Source organism: Callorhinchus milii, unplaced genomic scaffold (genome assembly GCF_018977255.1).
Source record: "Callorhinchus milii isolate IMCB2004 unplaced genomic scaffold, IMCB_Cmil_1.0 Scaffold3, whole genome shotgun sequence".
Classification (NCBI taxonomy): domain Eukaryota; kingdom Metazoa; phylum Chordata; class Chondrichthyes; order Chimaeriformes; family Callorhinchidae; genus Callorhinchus; species Callorhinchus milii.
The window spans coordinates 76,105,908-76,130,622 of record NW_024704744.1 but is presented as its reverse complement, the minus strand read 5'-3'; the positions used below and the strand labels follow the sequence as shown (position 1 = coordinate 76,130,622).

Genomic DNA, 24,715 nt, shown 5'->3' with positions numbered 1-24,715 from the left:
CTACCCATCTGTTAAGAGCTTTGGTTTGCAGGGTTAACAGGAGATGAGAAGGAGGGATCTCTGCCCCAGTGAGTAACTAATATGCATCACCACATTACCATTACAATTAACATCTTCCACAGGTAGATTTGAGAATGCCTTTGCTGGTCAATTCGTTCTTTGGGGCGCATCTGCTTATCATTTTCCTTAGTGCTCATCTGGTTCATTAGCTTCTTTTATTTGGTCAGCTGGGTGTCTGACACATGTGGAACCCCATCACCAGTATCCAAACGAAACTGAGAATTCCATGCATCCTACCTATACATGGAAATCCCAGAGATAGATTGTTGGAATGGCATGAGCACTCTCTCTGGAGGGACACATTCTGCTTACCTAATTCCACAAATTATGTATTAGGTGCAGGTTGAAAAGAGCTAAGTCTTGTGGACCCCACATTGTGTGTTGAGGTAACTGCTAGTCGAACTAGCTAAAACCGCATAGTTTGATATTGCTGTCTGGCAAGCTTTCTCATTGCTTGTCCAGCTCGGACCACCCTACTCGTCAGGGCTTTGGCTTGCTGGGTTAACAGAAACTGAGCGGATGATTCCCTGCTACCAGTGACTGGTCTACCTTCCAGGTCCTGCCGATGAGCCAGGATCAGGAACTGGACTACCGAGACCGCCACAGAGATCTGGCTTGATTCCAACATTCCGTCGCCAGGCATGTATATACAACTAGGAGCCAGTTCAGCTCCAAGGAGACCCTGCTTACCTTCATTAGCTTCTCAAGACTACATGTCCCACACAAGAGTATCTCCTACCTTGAGGAGTTATTGATAACCACGTCATCAAATAGCCATTCCTGTACTGGCATAGGTGTGGCTGTGAACTGACAATGAAAAATGGCATCATCCTTCTTATTTACAATCTGATCCTGGGGACGGATCACAGGCTGTGGAAAACTGGCATCTGTGAAACACAATCAAGCACAAGAACAGGTTAAATTTGACGTTACATTTGGATTTTTGTCAGAGCAGCCGAGCTACCTCCTTAGTCTGAACACTGGTTTTAAAATTTCAGATTTGCAGAATATTAATTTATAAGCAAAAATTCTACATTGTAATGATTTGGCCATTGATTTTTTAAGAGTTAACCATGTTTCTGATTTAGTCAGGAAAATGATCGGCACCTTTACAGCTGCACAGAAAAAGAAAATATATGGTCATCCTACGAGAAAGGCATTCGGTAAATCCATGTTGTTGTAAAAGGGAAAGCCTGAATGAACCCAAGAGATTCGCAATGCTTTTGTGCTTGTGAACTCAAGATCAACAACAAATTACATTTGTGTAGCACCCTTCACATCAGGAGGACATCCCAAAGCGCAAGATCACAAATCCCAGAAGGTGTGATCCATTTTTATTCAATGTTGTTTCAATTCCATGTACAGTCCCCAAAGCCCAATAGACCATTCTTCATCAGAGGCAACAAAAAGGCCACTGAATGTCCATTTGTTGATGCTGTCCGATAACGCTGTATATCCAGCCACAAGCCTGCCTCACAGTCATGTACAGTACATGTACCTATCCCTTAGCTTAGGAAATACATTGCGTGCGAAACCCAAACCCCAGCGGTAAATGGTCATAATTTCTTCAACACAGGATAGATAATTAACTAGAGGTATAATTACCGTTTAGCCAAAGGAATCAAATGCAGTTGCAACAAATCTCGGCAGCAAAAAAAGGGAGGTGATCTTAATTCCAAAATTCCAGCATTACACGAAACGCCACAGTACAGAAGTGAATGGAGACTCCAAGTACAGTAATACTTCCCCTTTACCCAATTCATGCTCCACAAAACATAAATGGAACAAATTAGTTCTACTGGGAATCTGTGTGAAAAACTTAGGAACTCATAAGGGAGCAATTTATAGTCGTTGCCAACGTGTGCAGTCTTTATAAATGGCAGGAACATTCTTCCATTAAATAACCAGAATGTCAATTCTATGTCAGTGGCAGGTCTAAACTGAATATTGGATTTAAGTTCACGTACATATTTAAAAACAGGGCCTCTCATAGCAGACTCCAAATACTGAAATGGGGAGCTATTTAAAAAAGTTATTTGTTATGTGCTGTGTTGAATGAATGTTAGCACCTGGCGATCCTGAACTGTTCAGTATGGGAAAGCACTGAGCAGAGGCGAGAGGAACCAGGACAATCCATCCTACCTTTGGATATCCTGACACTTTAGTGTTAACCCTAGGGGAACACTGCATTCTCAGAGGTGCCGTTAGTACTTGAGAAGGAAAACAACAACCTGCACTTGCATAGCCTCACATTTCACATACTCATTAAATGTCTTTGCAGAGATGGAATGGGAGCCCGAGTAGGGTGGGAGGTGGTTGAAGGGGCATTCAAAGAGATGGATTTTTTGACAAGTTTTAAAAGCAGAGAAGGAAAAAAGATGGGGAGATTTCTTACGAGAGCTCCAGAGAATGGGGGCAAAGTGGTTGAAAGCGTGCCCATCAATGGAGGGTGAACAATGTGAAGATGGCTTCTTGTTGGATTAACACACTACTCCCCAAGGAATTACACAAATACACATGTAATGCGTTGCACTATGTGTAGGAGCGTAATATTGCAGAATATGGCTGAAGCAGGGCCAGCGAGTTCAGAAGCCAAACTGAAGGAGCTGTTGTTCTTTTACTTCAATCTTGGAAATTAAAAATATATGTTAAAAATGTTTTTTTTCTTAGTTTCTACCTTACTGTGATTTTTTTAAAAAAAAATTATTCTGCTTGCGTTTTCCCATCTGGTAGGAAAGAAAGACACTACTTATGCACAATAATTGAATCACTTTGAATATCATTGTACAGAGTAAGGAGTTAAAATAATCCTTTCTTTATTTTATTTTTGGACTGATGATAAAACACTTTGATAGCTTTTGTGATAAAATGTGCTATATAAATACAAAATTTATGAAAACTGTGCTTCATGTTTCTAAAAAGGCTGCAATATTGTTATCCTGTAATTAAACTGTAAAAAAGTGTAATTTTGCACAATTTTCAATTTTTGCTTGCATAATTTTCATTTGTTTTCCATGCATAATTCCCAGATATAGAGAGCAAGCAGGAGAGTGAGAATAGATTTGGTGGCTCATGTGGAAAATAACACCAGTGCAGATTTGCTGGTCTGAGTGGCCTGTTCCTGTACGTTTATATTGAAACTTGTTGGTTCTTAATCTGAAGGAAAAGACAAAAGAATAGAAATGTGATTCTGAGAGTAATGAGATTGAGATGACAAAGAACAGCATCCTCAGTCCTCACTTATTAACCTGCAAAAGTTGCTCTCCCTGCACAGAACTGTCAACAGCCATTGACCGCAGCTGACAGGTGAAATTAAGAGCAAATAATCTGTTGATGTGTTGAGACAAGTGAACTTTAATCTTGGAACCTTTTCAGAATGGCTGAGGGCATAAATATACCACCCGATGGAGGGTCGTGACCATTGTTTCAGATTTCCAGCATCCACAGTATTGCTTTTAACCCAATTAAATGCATCACCTTGCTGATGGAAAAAGGCAGTGGGTGGGGGGGAAGGAGTGGAGGAAAGAGGAGAAAAACTGGGAAATCACCATTTTAATTACTGCTGGTAAATAATGAGCCTTTGTATTACAGGTTTCCACCTCTCGTCTCGACTCCACTAAACCCATTTACCGAGACCCACCACCTGGTCTGAGACTCCCAGTCAGGAATACAGCTGCGCTGCCACATACCAATCCTACTCGCTGTTTGTAATGTCTATTGAACAAACGAGACTGTCAGAAACAGGTGGACTTCACATAGAGGAGGTCAAAAATTCTACACTGCATGGTCAATTATCAAGGATGACAAGAGATCCAATTACAACTCGGCATCCTGTACATATCTTAATGCGGTGCAGAAGAGGCATAGAGAGAGAGAGAAAAAAAGAAAAGTTGCTCTCATCTCAATCACCTACACCGATTTAGCTAAAATTAGGTTGTATTCCATTAACAGGTTGTTGGTTGTCCAACTGCAGAGCGTTTCTAGAGAAAAATACACAAAACCAGTTTGACATGAGGCAGCCAGTTACTGGCTAACAGGATGATTTGGCAAATTTTCTACTTCAGTGCAGATACAATATAACCCCATTCTAAGCTTATAACACTGGGTCACTGATGACCCTAGTGCCCTGTGGATCCATGGCTGGCTTAGGCAAGTAGACCGCGTAGCTTTCCTCAAGTTAACAGAGCAGTTTTCTGGATCACCACTAATGTCACTTCCTTTGCAAACCTGATATGTTGGGATTTTATGGACCCTGACTATCTCCTTATAATGGGGTTCTACTGTAGTATTACAGAAAACTGAACATGAACATACTTTACTGTAGTTTGGATCAATTTAGAACAACTTGTCAGGTAGGATGAACGTCCCAAGTACTTCACATGGAGTGGAGGGAGAAGTTAAAGGTGTTGCTAAAAGGCATCATCAAAGAGATGGGCATCAGGTTATTCACGAGAAGGCAAAAATCACTGACAGGACAGAGGGAGTGAGGAACAAGCAATAGACTAATCAGAATAGTAGTGGGTACGGGCAGGAGAACAGGCCTCTCCGCGATTGCAGAATTAGGAAGGGGGCTGTTCTATATATAGCAATCCAGACTCGTTGACTGAAGCCTTTGTTTTACAAAAACCTACCAATGATTGTGAGGGTGAAATTATTATTGCTGCAGACTTTCCCAACTGCATTGCGTGCACAGCAATAGTAAACACCGTTATCGTCGGGACTCGCACTTTTAAGAGTCAGGCTGCGCTCCTTGTTGTTGAATGTGTAATGGCTTGTGTCTGTTAACTGGCTGTCATCTCGGAACCACTGCCATGTGGGACTAGAGAAAAAGCAAACAGGAGTTATTACAATCGGAGCTCACAGAGAATCGGAAGCAGGGAGAAAAGGTTGGAAACTGGCATTTGCTTCACACAGGGTAGCTCATTTGGTTATGTTCCATGACCTTCTCATGGTAAAGCAATTATAATTGACAATAAATGCAAATTCTACCGCAGAGAGGAAAAAAACACAAGATGCAACATTTAATTATTTGAATTGAAATTCATTTCAACAATGAGTGATTATCATGTGTGTCTGAGAAGATTATTTAAAAAAAGATTTTCACACTTGTGTTGCTAATTGCAGCATCATCTTGCTTTAATTTATTGCTGCTTCACTATGTTCCTTTAGTCTCTTTGAATCTGCACTGTGAAATGGAGGTTTATGTAACTGTAGATAGGAGGTCAACGATTCACCAAGCGCCATATCGCTGTCCTGCAAATATCTTTCAGTATGTAAAAAGGACTTCAAAAGGGCTTTCTATCAAATAAACTTATTAAATTAAAATTTCAGTGTTAATTAAGCTTTTCCTTGTACATCAAGATCCTGTTTGCCATGCCTTACCATCATAATCCATTCACAAAAATACTTCATGAAGATAGCTCTTACCGTGGGTGGCCATCGATATGACAGCGGAGGGTGACTGGAGCCGATGTTTGGATTTCAGACACACTAGCTGGATTTCTCAGTACTACTCCTCCAGTTTCTATCCCTGGAATAAGTACATGAATATAGTAAAACCGAAAATAGACCACTCAGAGTGAGCCATAATGTCTTTCTAGAGGCACACGCTCGCTAAATACTGCTCAGAGCAAGCACGTTTCTATAGTACCCTCATATCCTCACGTAACATTGTTGAGCAATAGTGCATTTTTGTAAAGTCCTCATTGTCTCAATAAATAATGCTTAAAGCAAGGCACGCTCTTTTTCTAGATCCCTCGAATCCTCACTGAACACTGGTGCCACAACTCAAACTTTATTCCAGACAATTTATTTTGTATCTCAATAATAATCTTGTAATTGATATGGCACCTTATAATGTCGTTGAGACATCTCAAAATGTATTGTAAAGTGAATTGACTGTAAGGGTGAACCATGACAGCCAATTGCACACAGGAATATCCTCAAACAGTTATGGATTGAGTGACCAAATTATTACTATTATTTTCCATCTTGGGCATCAAATTGAAAACCTGATCGATTTTTGGATAGCTAGCCCAGGGGCATTGAGGTGGCAAAATTGCTGGACCAACTGAAATTAGCTAACCCAGCATAGACCAGGATACAACTTTCTGGTTTCATTTGCTCAGTCTTGCATTAACTGAAAGGTGTCTTTACCCACTAAGCCACCAAAGAGATATTTGCAGTTTTTAACTACTTAGTGGTTGGTTCAAAATAAAAGAGACAGTTTTCTATTTTACCAATCTTCAACACAACAAATTAAAAGTCCAACTCTGATCAGCAGTTATCTCATGAGGAAGAACATAAAAATTCTGACTAGAAAACTATTTGACATATTTTAGTGGCCAGCCTGGCTCAGTTGGCTGCATTCTTGCCTCTGGATAAAAAAAAGTTGTGGCTTCAAACCCCAAGTTCATTGTATTGTGGGAGCTGCTGTCCTTTGGATGACATGTTAAACCAAGATCCTGTTAATCTTTTCAGGTAAACATCCTCTGACATTATTTTGAAGAGCACCATTTCTCCTGAAATCCTGGCAAACAATCCTCAAGATAAAATTCATCATTCACTTTGTGACTGTTTGTGGGACATTGTTGTGTGCAATTTGGCTGCAGAGTTCACCTACAAATACACCATCACTTTACCATACATCCCGTGAAGCGCTTCCTGCTTAAACTGGAACAAATCCTCCCATAAACTTGGCATTGTAACAACTCAACCAGCATTGCAGAACGTACACAATTAATATTCCAGCCAGCGGGGACCCTGTAACCCTCCCTCTCCGCCAGCTCTTGTGTTTCCTTAAAGCTCGGATTACAACATGGCCACTTCTTGTGAACTTCGATTCGCTTTAAATGACTTCAGGAACAAAGCAATCTAGATTTTAATTGCCTGCATATTGTCTGCATTGTCTGGAATGCCACAGATACTTCTGCTTGTACACTTTGAAACAAAAAACAGGTTTAGATGATCTGAGGATTGATTGTTGGGTTTGAAGCAGCCCCGGTAAGCTACCTCAGCTGCTACTTTGCCAAAGGCATAGGCTTAACAATTCTCAAGTTTAACCCTTCAAGTACTATTATAACACTTGCATTTCATATAGTACCTTTAACTGAAACATCTCAATGTATTTTATAGGTATTTGCTGTTAAGTGTAGTGGTTATTGGGCAACATGGGAGCCAGTTTGGACAATCCAGGAAACTGGGGCACGGAAAACTCCCTTTTTTCCAATATTGTTACAGGATCTTTACTGGCCACTCGAAAAAGCAGAAGGGACTTTGGTTTTACATTTAATGCAATGGACTGCATTACCCATCCCACTAACAATGCAGTGCTCCTCCTAGAATTGCACTGGAGTGTCAGGCTAGACGACAAGCTTATATCCCGCTCTGTGGCTTGAACCCCCGCAACCTTGCGTACAAGTACAATAAGAGTCAAGTTAGCCTCAAAAATGAAGGATGGGAGGTTTCAAAGTGCCTATGTTTATGATCACAGTAAATCTGCAATGTCTTCAAATTAAGATTATAAATCAGGAAAATAATCAAAATCCTTGCATTTGATACAATGGTTTTATCACTTCATTGAGACGTCGCAAAGCACTTTACAGGTGTGACTATATTTTGCCGGCAATGATCAAACAAGCTAAATAAAATCTGCTTAAGCCTTACGATGCTGAGAAAATGCCCTTGAGATCCTCGTTGGAACAGTGTTATTCCTGATCTCAACAGAAGCACCCCAATGTAGAATGGAGCTAACCTTCACCTCTGGTTGCTGCTCACCAGCTGGTTACTGAACAAGTGCTGTCTGCTTCCTCTGTGATCAGTGCCGGACAATGACAATCTTAACACAGGAAACAAAACACCAAACACAATGAGGTACGGATGGAATGCACTTCACAGAGTGTGGGTGAGTGAGCATTTAGTAACTGCAGCATTCCAGGTCCAATTCGACTCGGACATTTCCTTAAATTGCACAACATTTTATGAAGTAATCAATTTTTACAAGCTTACTATATTTGTTGCGTTTTCAGGAAACAAATGTATTCACCAGTAAGCCTTTCACAGAATGAGACAGGCCCAAATTCTTCAAATTCCTCAAGTTAATGTTAAACTGTGTGTTCCATTATTTAAAGTTGCAATTGAAGGTCTAAGAGCTTCTCATCTTTAGTGAGGGCTCCGTGGATTCTCTGGTACAATATCCAAGTGCTTGCTTGTCTCATGCCTGGAACTGACACCAAACAGCTGGAAGATCTCATTTCAAGGACTAACATTTGGTAAATTACTTGGTTAAAATAGTCATGTGCAGAATTTCAGAGATTCCAGACTACTTTTTATTTTTAAAGGCAGTAATTTTGCCTCGATATCCTTTCTGAACAGTATTGGTTTCTGATGCATTTCTGAGTTGGGAATTCTTAAGTATAATTATGAAAAATTCTTAAATTTGATCCTAAACCCTTAATGGCTTTCCCCTCTATACACGGGAGCTAAGGCCAATTACACTTGCTCCAACAACTTCTACTGTCTGAGATCGGCTATAATACACATTGAACCTAAGATCTATTTGATCTATAGGCTCTTAACTTGTAGCATTCCTCAACAAGATTCCTTATTCACTGGAATTCCTGCACCAATTAGATCAAGTGATGGCATACCATCAGTTACAGGAAGGTGTCCCCATTTGCACACACGTCTGATTTCTTATCAGCAAAATCCAGTCTAAAAAGACCATAAATTTGACCCCTGATGCCATGCTTCAAACAGTGGCTTCACAAAAAACCATTGTGGAATCTTTAACCTAAAGTACACATTGATAATCCCGTGGCTTCCGAATGGAAATGAAAGGCAAGGTGGAAAGCACAATTTTGACCAAATCGGAGTTGGGTCAGAAATTATCAGTTTTAGCATTTAGTCCATTGGGAGTGAAAACACCTAAGCTTTGTTCAATAAGGCTCAACGTTATTGTGATACACGACTGAGAGCTTGCTTGTGAAATTTACATGCTGAATATATTTTGGTGAAATTTAAGAGTACCTGCTCAAGAATGCAACAACAACAAATTACATTTATACAGCACCTTTCGAGTCGGGAGGACATCCCAAGGTCTGGACAGTCAAGGATTTTCACCCGAGCTGGCATTGGGATCAGGAGAGGTGGAGGGCAGGGAGGGTGTGGGTGGGAGGGTGTCCAAAGGCTCAGTCGAAGAGGAAGGCCTTGAGATGGACCTTGAAGGAGGCAAGGGAGGGGGAGAGGTAAAGGGATTATGGTCCAGAGTTCCAAAGGGTCAGAGGCAGAAAGCCCGACTGCTGATGGTGGGGCAGGCAGGGTGGGGGACATGGAAGAGCCCAGAGAGGTAGGAAGGAGCAACTCCACGGAGGGCTTTGAAAGCGAGGAAGACTTATTCTAGCAGGCCTGTTTGGCTGCAATGTGTGATAAGATTCTTGCATTGCAAAGAGCTCCTAAAACAGGGAAACAACTCAAATCACCGAAAACTCACAGAAAACTGCTGTGAAGTATTGTAACAGTGAATATGTACAATACAAAATTAGATTTGTAAAGTGCCTTGCACATCGAAGGACCTCCCAAGGCCCTGGACAGTCCAGGATTAGAACCCCAGCGCGGGGAGGGAGAGGAGAGGAGCGTGGAGGGCAGCCAAAGTCACGGTCTTGAGGTGTGCCTTGAAGGAGGCAAGAGAGGAAGAAAGGCAATGGGGATGTGGCATGGAGTTCCAGAGGGTGGGGGCAGAGAGGCTGAAGGCCTGACCGCCTATGGTGGGGCAGGCCGGGCAGGGGATGTGGAGCAGGCCGATGCCTGCTGAATGGAGGGATCGGACAGATTGATAAGGGATTAACAGGTTGGAGAGGGCAAGGCCATGAAGGTGAGGACAAGAATTTTGAACTCGATCCTGCGAGAGATGGGGAGCCAGTGCAGCCAGGTGAGGGTGGGGGTGATGGGGTCACAGAGCCTGGTGTAGGAGGACACGGGTTGCAGAGTTCTGGGTGATCTGCAGTTTGTGGAGGGAAGAGTTGGGAAAGCTGGCATAATCAAGCCTAGTTGTAACAAAGGCATGTACGAGGATTTCGGAGGCCTGAGGGGTGAGGCAGTGGCGGAGGTGGGGGAAGGCAGAGCAGGTCATGGCATGGTTGTGGGGGAGAAAGGACAGTTGAGGGTCGAACAAGACGCCTAGGTTCCTGACGGGCTTGGTAAGGTGGAGTGTACATCCTTGGATGCTGATGCTGCCAGTGCCTGAGGTGCGGAGGCGCTGGTGAAAACCAATCAGGAGGGCCTCAGTCTTGTTGAACTGTTCAACTATAGAAAGCTAGCTCTCATCCAGGCCTTGATGTCTGACGGGCAGTCTATCAGGACATCAGTGGTCCTGGGGCCAAGGATAGAGACAGAGAGATAGTTGAGTGTCATCCGTGTGGAAGTTGACCTAATGTCTGCGGATGATGTCACCAAGAGACAGCATGTACAGGGTGAAGAGGAGAGACCAAGGACAAAGCCCTGAGGAACACCGCACGAGTCGGTGTGGTAAGCAAACACACTAGCCACTTTGCACACAGCAAGGTACTACACAGCCATGAATTGAATGACCAATTTATCTGGAGGATTGTTTGGCCAAAACACCAGAAGAAACTTTCCTCTCTTTTCTTTTGCATAGTCACTGATCTTTAACAGCCACCTGAACTGGTAGACAGAATGACACCAGTTTTAAAATTTGTCCAAAGGACATTTCCCTGACATTGCAGGGCACCCCAGGGCTCCATTGGAGTGGCAGCCTGGACGAAAAAGTTCAAGTCCTGATCCGAAGCGATCTGCGAGCCCAGACAGCCGAGAATCTCTCTCCTCTCCCCACACCCCCATACAGACAGTCCCTCTCTTGCACAAGCATAGGATAAAAAACACTCTTCCATAGAACTGGAGATTCAGCAATGACAACTTCAGCCATCACTTGCCATTGAGCAAAATGTGGATGGCTGCCTCGCTAATGGTATTACTGCTTTCTATAACTCTGTAGCTGGTTTAATTTAAGTTAATTGGACCCATCTGCATCATTAGGCACACTGGAAAAGTGAAAGCATGAAAATGGGTTTCCAGTTCGAATAAGCCCCCAAAGGACCAGTGATGCAGAGACCAGAATATTTCACATCTTCACGAGTTCATTAAAGCACATTTATACATTTCTTTAAAATGACATCCATTGAAATTTAACACCCTTCACTGTAAACGGCCACAGGAGTCAGTGCAGTCGACTGAATCAGGACAGCTGCATTGCAGACAAAGCTATTTCAGACACTAAGATACTCTGGTGATCTCCACTGAGTTTGTTTTCACAATCAATGAATGGGAGCTTTTGAGTCACAGGTGGCCAACTGCCCATTCATTTTTCAGGACAGCAGCTACATAGGTGACCTACAATCATCAGCAAATTTTAAGCAGGAGTCAGAAAACTCTACAGCCATTTAGTTTATCGTGTCCAAGCTAGCTCTTTCAAAGAGCTATCTATTCAGTCCACTTCCCTGTGTTTTTCCTGGATTCTTTAATAGTCAAAAATTTACATTCTTGCTAAACCTTTTCTCTCCACTTCCAAATCAATAGGGAATCCTCCCACTCAGCTCCTTTTAACTCAAACGGTTAGGGTGGTCATAGCTGGACAAGAAGCGGGAAAGTTTGCCAGACAGCAATATCAATAATAATAATCCTTGCATTTGATATAGCGCTTTTCACGTCTTCTCAACGTCTCAAAGCGCTTCAGAAAATATACTGTAAAGTGAATTGACTGTATATTTACGGGCGAAACGCAGCAGCCAATTGCACACAGCAGTGTCCCACAAATAGTCGTGTATTGAGTGACCAAATTATCATTGTTTTTTTCTTGAGGGATTATTATCCCCGGAAAAGCGATCCACCAAGCAACTAACAACCGGGTTCCTACTTACTGCTAGGTAAACAGAGGCGTGTGGAGTAAGGAAACTTGCCCAACATTTCGCCCCGTCAGGAATTGAACCCAGGTCGCTGTCTTGCAAGACGAGCGCTCTAACCACTGAGCTACTGGACTACAAATGGCAAGCTATATGGTTTTAGCTGGATAGACTCCAGCAGTTACCCCAACGCACACTCTGGGGTCCCCAAGCCTAGGCTTGTGCCAACCTGTGCCTAATACTTTCTAGAATTAGGTGAGCAGGATGTGTCCCTCCAGGGAGAGAGTGCGCATTCCATTCCAACAATCAACCTCTGGGATGTCCATGTGTAGGTGGGGTGCATGAAATTCTCAGTTTGGTTTCGATACTCGAGCATGGTGATGGGTTTCCACATGTGTCAGACCAGACACCCAACTGACCAAAAAAAATATCACTTCCTACACATTTGATACCTGACAAACTTGCCCTTCCAATGAATATTGAAGTAGATTGACTATTCCCTCCATGTCAGGATTTTAGGAATTTAATAACAACAACTTGCATTTATATAGCGCCCCTCTAGCAATGTAGCATCCCAGAGTGCTTAACGGAGCTAAAATGTGACACTGCCTCCCCACATACACTCGCAATTCACATTTAAGGAGTGTCTCCTTAAAAAACACAAAAAACAGCCACACTTACATTTGATATTAAAGGATGCTTCGGCTGTTTGAGCCTCCTCTCCAGTGACCGTGTTGTGCGCTATGCACTGAAAGCCACCACTGTCTTCCTTCCGTTCCACCGCTGTGAACTGCAGATTGCTGCCCTCTACAAAGCGCCTCTCTGAGACATCCACTGGCTTCCCGTTCAGCAGCCACTCAAACTCTATGTTCTGTGGGTTCTCCACTTCGCAGCGGAGAATGGCACTGCGTCCATGCAAAGCGTCCTGGGAATACGGCTCTTTGGTGAAGATGATGATGGCTTGGACATAACAAACTGTGGGGAGGAGAAACAAAACACGGGTATAAACCATCAGCAAGACTAGTCGTTAGTCATAAAAAAAAGCTTTCAGCACAGGCCCACGAGATTCAACAACAACTTTCATTTATATGGTGCCCCTCAAACAGAGTAGCAACCCAGAGTGCAATCAGCCCCTCATGTCTGTGCCACTGCTCCCTGTGTCACCATCCTTGATATCAATCCTGGCCAACACCCCTCCAAATAAATGTGATTATTCACCTTGTCGCTGTTTGTGGGACATTGTAGTGCACGGAACGGTTGCCATTGTCTACAAAGAAAACAGTCACTACACTTGATAACTGTGATGTGCTTCAAGGTGCACACTCAGCCAAGTGTTGAGGGTTCAGAGTGTAATGGTCCCCTTGGCTTTATCTACTCACAGCAGGAACAAACACCACTGTTCTTATGGCACACGTATGCCAATGGAATCGAGAGTTCAAACTTTGCTCACAACAGACACTAATCCACAGCCCGCCCGAGGGGCAGGTTTAGCATTATACACACGTCCACAGGTTGCCAACTTCATTGGAACATCAAAGCCAACAATGCTTTAAAACATTGCTCACATTTACCCACAGCATTCCCAGTTTTACCGTGAATTATTCACCTTCCTTCTTTACAAATAAGAGGATAATATAGTGGGACAATTATAAAAATCCTTGTATTTGATATAGAACCTTTCAAATTGTCAAAATATCTCAAAATACCTCAGAGGATATGCTGTAAAGTGTAACGCCTAGATTTTATTGATGTGGCAGAAAACAGACACTTACTAATATTCCACAAACAGAGTAGAGTGAGTAATCTGCCTCTACCACTCCCCTCTTCCTTGCTCCCTTTCTGACTTTAAATCAACTCAATTTCTTTGACCCCAGTTTGGTCACATTCCCCTCCTCCTTTGTTCAGCATCCAACCCCACCACTGTGAAGTGCTCTATAATAATAATACTTGCATTTGATATAGCACCTCATCAGGTCTTCGAGACGTCTCAAAGCATTTCACAGAATAAATTGTAAAGTGAATTGACTGCATATTTTGTGGGCGAAACGCAGCAGCCAATTGAGCACAGCAGTGTCCCACAAACAGTCGTGGATTGAGTGACCTAATTTTTTTTAAAAACAGAATTTTTACACCCCAGAAAACCAATCCGCCAATTGACTAGTAATCGGGTTCCTACTTACTGCTAGGTAAACAAAGGCGAGTAGAGAAAGGAAACTTGCTCAACGTTTTGGCCGGCCTGGGAATCATACCCAGGTCCTTTCGCTTGCGAGTCAAGTGCTCTCACCACTAAGCTCTGCGACTTCTAGCGCTCTGAGACGCTATCCTGCGTGGAGGGGGCTATATAAGTGCAAGTATTGTAAATGCAATTTGCTCTTGTAGATTTCTCCCTAAAACAATTGCACTAAATTCATCCAATACAAAGCTATAAAATGACTTGACAAAGATTTTTTTTAAAAAAGGGGAGGAAAAAATCTTATTGGGAAGATCAGGAGCCAGGGAGATTTCTGCATAATTTTCATTGCTTCAGGCACAAGCATTGCAATTAGTTTTGCAATATAAAACAGTTGATTAAACCAAATGAAAAGCTATTCCACAGCTTCCCAATGTCCATGCAAAGCTTGTCAAACATCAGTACCCAATTAAAGATCTACCAATTAACAGATCTGAAGACAGTCACCAGTTTCCTTGGGTCATTAGTGGGAGATATTGTTTCAAGTGTAATCTGTGTCAATCAACCTCATTTATACAACTAATTACCCAGATTGATGAAAATTGGACTATTTAGAGAAACAATACATCCAACTATGTTGAAAATCATGAACAGTCATTAAAAAGGCCTCTCTTACTAACAAGGGAGTAAAACTGCACCTGCTGTTATGAATTCCTGCTCTTAAGATCCACTCAGGTCCATTTTCTGATCTCTGCCAACACAGCTTCCAACCCAAACGTTAGGAAGCACACGAGAGTACCACAGGTCAACTTGCTCTCCGATTTCCATTCTGTCACCTCGGAAATATCCAATCCCAAATTATTCAGTACTTCCTTACAACATCTCCAGATAAGTAATTTATCCTACTGTCTTCCTATTATATCAAAGTTATATTCTCCGGGGGGGGGGTGCGGAGAGAAAGAAGTGAACAGGGCCCAGCACTTAAGGAGCTTAACAATGGAACGGCACGTTTGGCAGTGGAATATTGGGATCCAGCCCGTCCTCGGTGATGGTCTCCAGTCCGGTTCCTGAGCCAAACAGGTCCGTAGTATTCCAGGGCACTGCTGATGACAGCACAGCCAGGTTGGCTCATCGGCAGGACCTGGAAGGGCAGACCAATCACGGGGGAGGGAGTCATCCCACTCAGGTCCTGTTAACACTGCAAGCCAAAGCCCCAACACCAGGGTGGCCCGAGCTGGACAAGCAGCGGGAAAGCTTGCCAGACAGCAAGCTATAGGGTTTTAGTTGGTCAGACTCCAGCAGTACACCAATCTTGCCAACCTGCGCCGTATACGCTCTGGAATTAGGTAAGTAGGATGTGTTCCTCCAGGGAGAGTCTGTGTATTCCACGCCAACAAATAGCTCTGGAATTTCCATGTATAAGAAGGATGAATGGAGCTCTAAGTTTGGTTTGTTTACTCTTAAGCATGGTGATGGGTTTCTGCATGTATCAGACACCTAGCTGACCAAAATACATAGCATCAATTTGTTTGAGTCCAGTGTCCTGGCCTAATGCACCCTTGCTGGTAACTTGTTGCTGCTGCTGATCTTCCTGTGTGTAAGGAAATATTTCCTGGCATATTCAATTGTTCGGCATTTCTCTACTCCCATTAACTATCTTTTAACTCTAAGATCCTCGAGGAAACTTCTCTTTCCACAGCTGAAGAGCCCAAACTTCTCTCACTATTCCTTGAAGCCCATCCCAACATTCAGATTATCCTAGTGGGACTCTTCTGCATTTTAGGCAGCAACTTTATGTCATGACAACCAGAAATGAACACAGCACCCCAGAGCCAGATAGGATCTGACCCGAGCAATGTTCAAAGCAGTTGAACCATATTACCCAAAGATGTTGCAGTGTGCAGCCTTTTCAGCTGAATGCAGCACATGCTCAGTTCTCATTCTTGATCCCAGATGTGTTATGGAGCACATCAGCCAATCAATCACATACTTAGGGCTGGAATGTCCTTGCCAGAGGCTGTAAAATCCACAGCACTTCAGACTGCAGTGTCCTTGCAACGGATGAGTGCACAAATAGTTCTAACTGGAGGGCACACTTCAAACCAGCGTAACATCTGGCTGTAAAACCAGTTTGTGCTCTGAAAAGTGCTGGAGTGTTCATGGGATCAAGTATGAGACACAGCAGTTGGCATTTATTTAATGCTGCATTTACCAGCTGACAACCCATAATGAAAATAATTTGAATTTTCCAGGTTCAAGTTTACCCAATCTCCTGTTGTCTCCCAGTGTGGTGTCACCATAGGTATGTACAGGAATCGAAAAACACAAAAGAGCATCTAGGTAATTTTTCAAAAAATAATTATCCATCTGACCCTTCAAGTGAATTATTTAAGTGTTAGTCTGGCTCAGTCGGTAGCACTCTCAATCAGATTATGGATAGAAGCCCAATGGTGGGACTTTGAACTCATTGTCGAGACTGACATTCCAAAGCAATGCTATAATAACATTGCACTGTCAGAGGTGCCATCATTTGGTTAAGACACCAAATTCTTTAAATTTTCTGACTCAGATGTGAGTGCTATCAAATAAGCCAGGCTGACACCATCACTATTATCTGAATAGCAGTGGCAGACTGGCAAACAAAGACTGGAACCAAAGTCACCAGATAGTCAAGTGCTACAACAGGCCATTATTCCAATATCAGAAAGGTTAGAAGAGAACTATAAAATCGTTTGTGTGCAATGTTTAAGATACCATTGCTCAAGGATTCACCAACTTCCTGAAAGGCAAAAATCTGGGAAAACAAGAAGAAAAGCAGATGATTGAGAAGTGGCCCAGGAGCAATAGTGCTTCAACTGCAGTCAGTCGGTGCCATTAACAGTGGGAATGTAAAAGGAGCACATATGAATGCCAGCACTAGCATAGCATATATGTGGTGGGGAGGGAAAGAGAAAGACTGAGAGCGAGAGTGTGGGCAAATACTAAAGATTTGATTTAAAATCAATAATTTAAGAAAGCTCCGTATAACTGACTGAACAAGCCGATTTTATGAGATCCGGCCAGAAGATGGGCCTGTTTTATAGTCGGAACAAGGAATGTTTTAAAAAAAACACAACTAGAAACAAAAAGGATGCCTTTAGAGGATCACTGGGTAAAGCAACTCTATTGCATTTGTGTCCTCACCTACAATCCCAAGCCTGGAAACTGATGTTAATGGTCACCAACAGAGTACGAGAACCACATCAACAATACCAAAGCATATATATTATAATCCTTGTATTTTGATAGTGTCTTATATTGTTGAGACAGCTCAAAGCACTTCACAGAATGTACTGTAAAGTGAATTGACTGTATATTTGGCAGACAAAATGTGGCAGCCATGGTCTGAGCGCACTGAAAGGGACCTTGATCAATCAAGTGCTGGGGTTAGAGAAGGCATTCACCATTTTTAAAACATGCTTTTTGAAAAGCAATTAACATAAATCAGCTGCCAGTCTGAGTGCAAGGCCCAGGCAAGGCTCAGCTGCTGAAGCACGATGAGTGAAACCATACATTCTGCACTCTGACATGCCAGCCACAGTTTGCACAAATATGATTTAGTAATATGCATCTGTTTTAGTGCTGCATTTATTTTTTTTAAAAAAACTTGTGCTGCAGACAGACTGACCAGAAGCCTACTGTGACTGTAATAATAATCTGCCCGGTCGTTATACTCCACTGTTCATGATGTGTCTGATGCCCATGTCTGATTCTCTCGCTCCCCAATTGCACACAGCAGTGTCCCACAAACAGATGTGGATTGAGTGACCAAATTATTATTATTATTTTTGAAGGTATCATTATCCCCGGAAAGCAATTCGCCAATCGACTAACAGCTGGGTTCCGACTTACTGCTAGGTAAACAGAAGCGTGTGGTGTAAGGAAACTTGGCTAAGGTTTCGCAACTTCAATGTTCACCTGAATGAACGCAGATGGGGCATCAGTTTTTAAACGTCCCATCTGAAAAGACCACCTCCAACAATGTAGTACTCCCTCAGAACTGTGTCGGAGCATCAGCTTAAGCTAAGAGCTCAAGGAAGGAGAAAATAATTTCACATCCTAGATTGATTAAACCATAACAAAACCGGCCAGAAACTGTATGAGATGGGAAGCGTTCACATCTACATGGATGAGAATGCAGCGAATAGATGTGCACTAATTACAACGAACACATAACCATTCAATTAAGTAGCAGTCTCCCCACACAGGGTAACTTGCTAGCTGCTGTTAAACCACACACGTGCGCGCAAATGAAATGGCATTCACAGCAACCTCGAGTTCAATGGTCTAACTTGAGAAATCAGCGGTAATGGGAATCACAAGCTTTTTGCAAAACAGGAAAAAAAATCCACCCGAGCGGCTAACAGATTCAGGTGAAGCCTCAGGAGCAAAACACACAGCACTTTGTGACTCCAGTAAACGAGGAAATTAATTAATAGCCATTAAAGCATTCCATTTTACATTTAATTAGCTGCTGCATTCCTTTTTTCTATTAGGATAATCGGCCAGCTACGGTAATACAGAGCGGGCAGTTCTCCAGCGCTCAGACCGCCTAGAGAGGCACAGGCTAATTACTCAATGTACACATTTCCAAGTCAGTCACCAGATGAACTGCCTTGCTCCTGTGTATTAAAGATCAGAACACTTAATGTGTTACCCAAAACACCTTTTTAATAGTAAAGGATGGCTGTTAAAATTTACCCAGAGATTATTGGAATACAAGGCTAAAATAACCGGATCTCTACACCCAGGGAGGGAAGGAACTGGTACTTACTCTTCAGTTTGAAACTCAGTGACCCCAGCACTTTTTCCCCCTAAAGATGCAATTTTAACAATTCAGTTTAATATAGAGCCTTTCATGTAGGAAAAATGTCTCAAACCGCACGCTTTATAAAGGCAGAGTAGGAGGGGTGGGTTTAACAAAAGTGAAACAAGAGGAAGTTTCCTCTGTGTGCTGCCTTTGAGGCGTTCAGTTTGAAACAAGGTTTAAGCCAATCTCAACTTAGTTCCAATGGGTCAGGCCCACAACTGGTAACTTTAGTCGGAGACTAAGGATGGTTCACATGAGAAGTGGAAACTTTGCACAGGAAGCTTTGTACTGCATTTGTCTGTGCTGTTATTTGATCCAGGTTTGTCACAGACACTATGTACAACTAATGTAAAAAGCATTCCATTTCCCCATCACTTGACCTTGATAATCACGAAAAAAGGTCGATTTTAAGTACAACAACAACTTGCACTTATGCCGCGCCCTCCACGCAGGGTAGCTTCTCAGAGCGCTCAAACGTGGCGGAGCCTGGCGGTGGGAGGTGACCATAAGAACGGTCAAAAAGGGGTCTTGAAAAAGGGAAGAGAGGGGGCAAGACCAAGGGATTGAGGGAGAATGTTCCAGAGTTAAGTTTATACTTTGTTAAAGGAACAAGAGGTATGCCTTTTGAAAGTAAATTCTTAAAGGATTAAAATCATTCTTAAAGGGTTGAAGTACTGACAAATGTCTTACTCAACTACAGTAAACAACAACAACAAAATTACATTTGTAAAGCGCCTTTCACATCGGGAGGACGTCCCACGACGCTGAACAGTCGGGGATCAGGACCCGAGCATGGGGGGACAGGGTTGGAATGAGGGAGGGCAGAGAGGTAGGAGGGTGGCTGAAAACACAGTCGAAAAGGAGGGTCTTGAATCATGCTTTGAAGGAGGGAAGGGAGCGAGCAAGATGAAGGGATTGTGAGATGGAGTTCCAAAGGCAAGGGCAGAGAGGCTGGAAGCCCGGCCGCTGATGGTAGGGCGGGAGACATGGAGCAGGCCGGAGCCTGCTGAAAGTAGGGAGTGTACAGGTTGATAGGGGGTCAGCAGGTCAGAGAGGGAGTAGGGGGCAAGGCCGTGGAAGGTCTTGAAAGTGAGAACGAGATTTTGAATTCTATCCTCTGGGGATGGGGATCCAGTGGAGCTGGGCAAGGGTGGGGGTGATGGGGTCACGGAGCCTGGTGCGGGAGAGGACACGAACTGCAGAGTCCTGGATGTTCTGCATCTTGTGGAGGGAAGGCCGACAAGGAGGGAGTTTCCGTAGTCGAGCCTTGCAGTGACAAATGCTTGTATGAGGGCTTCGGCGGCCTGAGGGGTGAGGTGGTGCGGAGTCGGGCAATGTTGCGGAGGTGGGGGAAGGCAGAGCAGGTCATGGCACAGATATGGGGGAGTACATGGAAAACTACAGTAAAGCAAATGGCAGAATTCATTTAAGCTCTGCAATACACCCATTTGGTAAGATTCAGAGTTTAGGATTTAATGCAATTTAATGCACTGTCGTAATAATATCAAATTAAAAGTTAGTACTTATAGTTTGCTACTACTGCTACATTTCTGCAGCATTGAGTTTATACTCTGAGTTGTAGAGTCCTGTTAGAACAGTCGCCTCACAAGCGAGACACCTGGGTTCTATTCCCGGCCGGACGAAATGTTGGGCAAGTTTCCTTACTCCACACGCCTCCATTTATCTGGCAGTAAGTAGGAACCCGGTTGTTAGTCGGATCGCTTTTGCGGGGATAAAAAAAAATTTGGTCACTGAATCCACGACTGTTTCTGGGACACTGCTGTGAGCAATTAACAAATATACAGTCAATTCACTTTGCAGTACATTCTGTGAAGCACTTTGAGATGTCTAGAAGACGTGAAAAGCTCTATATCAAATGCAAGGATTATTATTATATCCTTAGATATGTTCATGCTATGGGCACCACCATGATAAAAATGCCATCAGTTCCAGTGGAAGAAAAAGACAAGGTATATATCGTATCCACTTGAACACCAGAGGTTTCATATCCAGAAGAAGCAATGTACAAATCAGTACAATCTCATTGTAATTGATAAGATGGAATCGGAAGAGGGCAAAAAGTTAAACCAAGGTCCTGTCTGACTGTTGCTCAGGTGGATGTTGAAGTTCCCATGACTATCTGTAAAGAGAAAGGAGTTTATTCCCTTTTCCTTCTCTGGCCAACAATCATACAGATGAACTGATCATTCAGCTCATGGGCATTTGTGGCACCTTACTGTGCACAAAATGGCTGTCGCAAAAATCTACAATCATATTGCTGTGGAATTTTTTGACGTAATAAAAACACTTTGAGTCCTGATGACCAATCTGTGATTCACACACCAGTAACAAACCAGAAAGTGGTCTACCCCTCTGTATATCGGACATCACTCCTTCCCCAGACTATGCAAGAAGTCCAGTTTGCTTCACTTGGTAAAAAAAATCATTTCCACTCTGTCACACCAAACAGAGGAAGATTGACCACAATGCCAGCCAGTTATCACTGCAACATCTCATCACTAAAGACCCATCTGCCACTGCCCCCACAACGCAAGTGTCTACAACCTGTGTATGTGGCAATGGAGAAAAATCTTGTGTCACTAACATATGGCTATGTTAGACAACATGCAATATTTAGCACAGGTTTCACAGATTGTCATGGGAACTTCAACATCCACCTGAGCAACAATCAGACAGGACTTTGGTTTAACTTTTTGCCCACTTCCAATTCCATCACACATCTTATCAATTACATTGAGATTGTACTGACGTGTACATTACTTCTTCCAGATAAGGTGCTCAGAAAAAAAAGACAAGTATTCAGAAGCAAGGAAGCAACTCTAAACCACTTCAGGATAGTAAAGTTCCAGGCACAGACGATGGCGGATTTACATGTGCTGAACACCCAAATTCTATGGTTCCATGCGTTTCCTTACTTCTTTGCCATAAACTTTGGAAATTAATGGGCTAGTCAGTGCTACAGACATTCGAGGAAATGACACGCAGCCAGTCAGAAAATGGGAAAGCTTTGAACAGGTTAAACGCAGCCCAGGCACCATAAGATTCCCAGCACTTCTCCTGACCCCTTGTGTTTTTGTCTGCAGCGCTTTTCTGCTGGGACACGATGAAAGAAACTGTGCTGAGTGTGAATGGCACAAGTTGCACATGTTATGAAATACAAGCCACACATCAGGACAACCACCAATCCAAAGGCTCTGTACTAACCTATGCGTTATTTGCACTGAAACCCAGTTTGCCTCTGCAAACCCTTCTGTGAATCTGGCAAACAGGAACCGGGGGCCTATGTTGCCCGACATTCATACACCTTCCAAACAGCAGGAGACCTCAATCTGTCTTTTATTCTCATTACAGACCTTCTGTATAGAAACATGCCCACACACAGCTCTTCTCCCATTTCTGTCTCTCCTCCACAAGAATTGGTCTCTTACAAAATCCCTATGGCAACCAGTCTTAACTCTTAATTTGAGTCAGCAGCACCCCCTCCCCAAATGTGACAAGGCGCTCTCTGTTCTCATTGCTGCAGTCTCTGGCCCCAGGAAATGGCAGATCTGGGAATTTAATGGACTAAAACTGTAAGAGATTTTATTTCTGTAACAAATTGAATTGGGGGAGAAAGGGGGAGGGCAGAGACAGAGAGACAAATATGTACTTATTAACACTCTCAATGCCAATCACAAAATGTTGCATAAAAACAATTTGCACTAACATAGCACCTTTTACGTAGAATAATGTCCCAAAGATGATAGGGATGACTGGCAGGATGACAAAGGAGAGGAACGTTTGACCAAATGTTAAACAATCAATTCAGGATAATGAAGGTTAGTATGCTCAGCCCTAATTCAGCTTTCTGTCCTCTTATCAACTGAAGATTGAATGTCTGTGGCTCCTGGTTAGGTTATAAATGGCTTTTTTTCTATCGGAATATTGGGTTTTTACAATTTGTATGATGCAAAGTACCATATTTTGGTGGGCGAGCTTTTAGCCAGCCTGCCCCGCTTTCTAGAACACTCAACCCAGAGTGCTCTCCCCTCTTCAGCTCTTAACCCCAGTGTGGGTGTCCGGCCAACAGTGTAAAGCTCATTGAGACGTGTTCCTGACGTGAAATGTAAGATATATTTTTACTTAATGCATACAAATGTACATTTTTACAAACTAGTAATTGAAGATTACAAGACATTGCCTTGAATGAAAGGCAGTACGTGAGTGCATGTTGGTTTGCACATTGGAATGCAGTGAGAAATGTTAATCCTGACAATTGCTGGAAAACAGGAGAATTTCATTTTGGTACCAAGAAAACATGGGTTAATCAAGGCTTTGCAGATCCCTGAATTTCCTGATGAGCAGAGCCAAGGTTTTGTTAAAGCTCCTACTCGATAGCGGTCAGTCATCTTTACCACTTCTTCACTCAGCAGAGGCAAAAAGTCTTTCCCAACTCAAAGGGCTGAAGAGGTTTCAACATTTATCAATACAATTCTGTTACTTATGCAAGATGAAAAATACTAATCTGTTAAACAGACTTCAAGAAATATTACATGAATGACACATTAAAGTTGGTACATTCAAGTGAATTCTGAGTCCATTAAAGATTATGGATGAATTTTATCGATCCAATTCCTGGTTCAATAACTAGCTGCTCCTTGTACTGGAGCAAATAATGACAAACCCGAAGCATCAGGATAGGTGCACCTTGAAAATGCAGTCACTACACTTAACAGTACTTCCTGTGAAGTCCTTTGAGATTCCTTCCTGATGAAGCCAATGTACCAAATTCAAGGAATGATTATTATTTGGTATGATGAGCTCCTGTTTAGAATCATAAGAGAATGACAGAGGAAGAAACTTTGAAATTAAATCTGATCAATGAGGAGTTTAAATTCTTTAAATCTCAATAATAACTTAAACTTTGTGGAGTCCTGTAGCTTAGTGATTAGAGTACTCGCTTCGCGAGAGGACCTGGGTTCAATTCCCAGGCAGTGCTAAACGCTGGGCAAGTTTCCTTAATCCACACGCTTCTGATTACCGAGCAGTAAGTAGGAACCCGGTTGTTAGTTAATTGGCGGATTGCCTTTCTAGGAATACTAATCCTTTTTTAAAAAAAGTGGTCACTGTTTGTGGGACACTGCTGTGCACAATTGGCTGCCAATGCAATTGTGCACTGCCAAGTCCAGAAAATGCTGGACTTCCTCGAGTCCAAAATTGAGGGAATCCGCTCAGCTGCCACTGCCCTCCCAACTTCCACCACCTCCCTAACCCCCGACCATACTCCGACAATTACCCATCCCTCCTTCCAAACCTTTGAACCTGTCACCCCCCCTCCTCTGTCTTCACCACCATATCCTCCATGAAGCCCACCACCTGCTCCCTGGACCCCATCCCTCTCCTTAAATCCCAGCTCCACCTCCTTGCCGACATCATCAACCTCTCCCTGTCATCTGGCACTGTTCCATCCCCCCTCATAACAGCCACTATCACCCCAACCTTAAGAAACCTTCCCTTGACCCATCATGGCTATCCAGCTACCGGCCCATCTCAAACCTCCCTTTCCTATTAAAGGTCCTTGAGAGAGCCATTGCCTCCCAACTTCGCTCTTTCATCTCCTCCCATCCCTCCATGAACCCCTCCAATCGGGTTTCCATGCTGCCCATAGCACAGAATCTGCTCTGGTCAAGGTCACAAATGACATCCTGACCATATGTGACC

General features: G+C 43.0%; 1 protein-coding gene across 1 annotated transcript in view; it reads right to left on the bottom strand.

The window, feature by feature from the left end:
• Nucleotides 1-24,715, bottom strand: part of LOC103181625 (inactive tyrosine-protein kinase 7) — a 116,799-nt gene that overhangs the window by 32,034 nt on the left and 60,050 nt on the right. The window contains exons 2-5 of the mRNA XM_007898245.2: nucleotides 12,657-12,950; nucleotides 5,488-5,590; nucleotides 4,692-4,879; nucleotides 800-947 (exon numbers count right to left, since the gene is read on the bottom strand). Coding sequence (XP_007896436.2) covers nucleotides 800-947; nucleotides 4,692-4,879; nucleotides 5,488-5,590; nucleotides 12,657-12,950 — 733 coding nt within the window. The remainder of the gene's footprint in view (nucleotides 1-799; nucleotides 948-4,691; nucleotides 4,880-5,487; nucleotides 5,591-12,656; nucleotides 12,951-24,715) is intronic.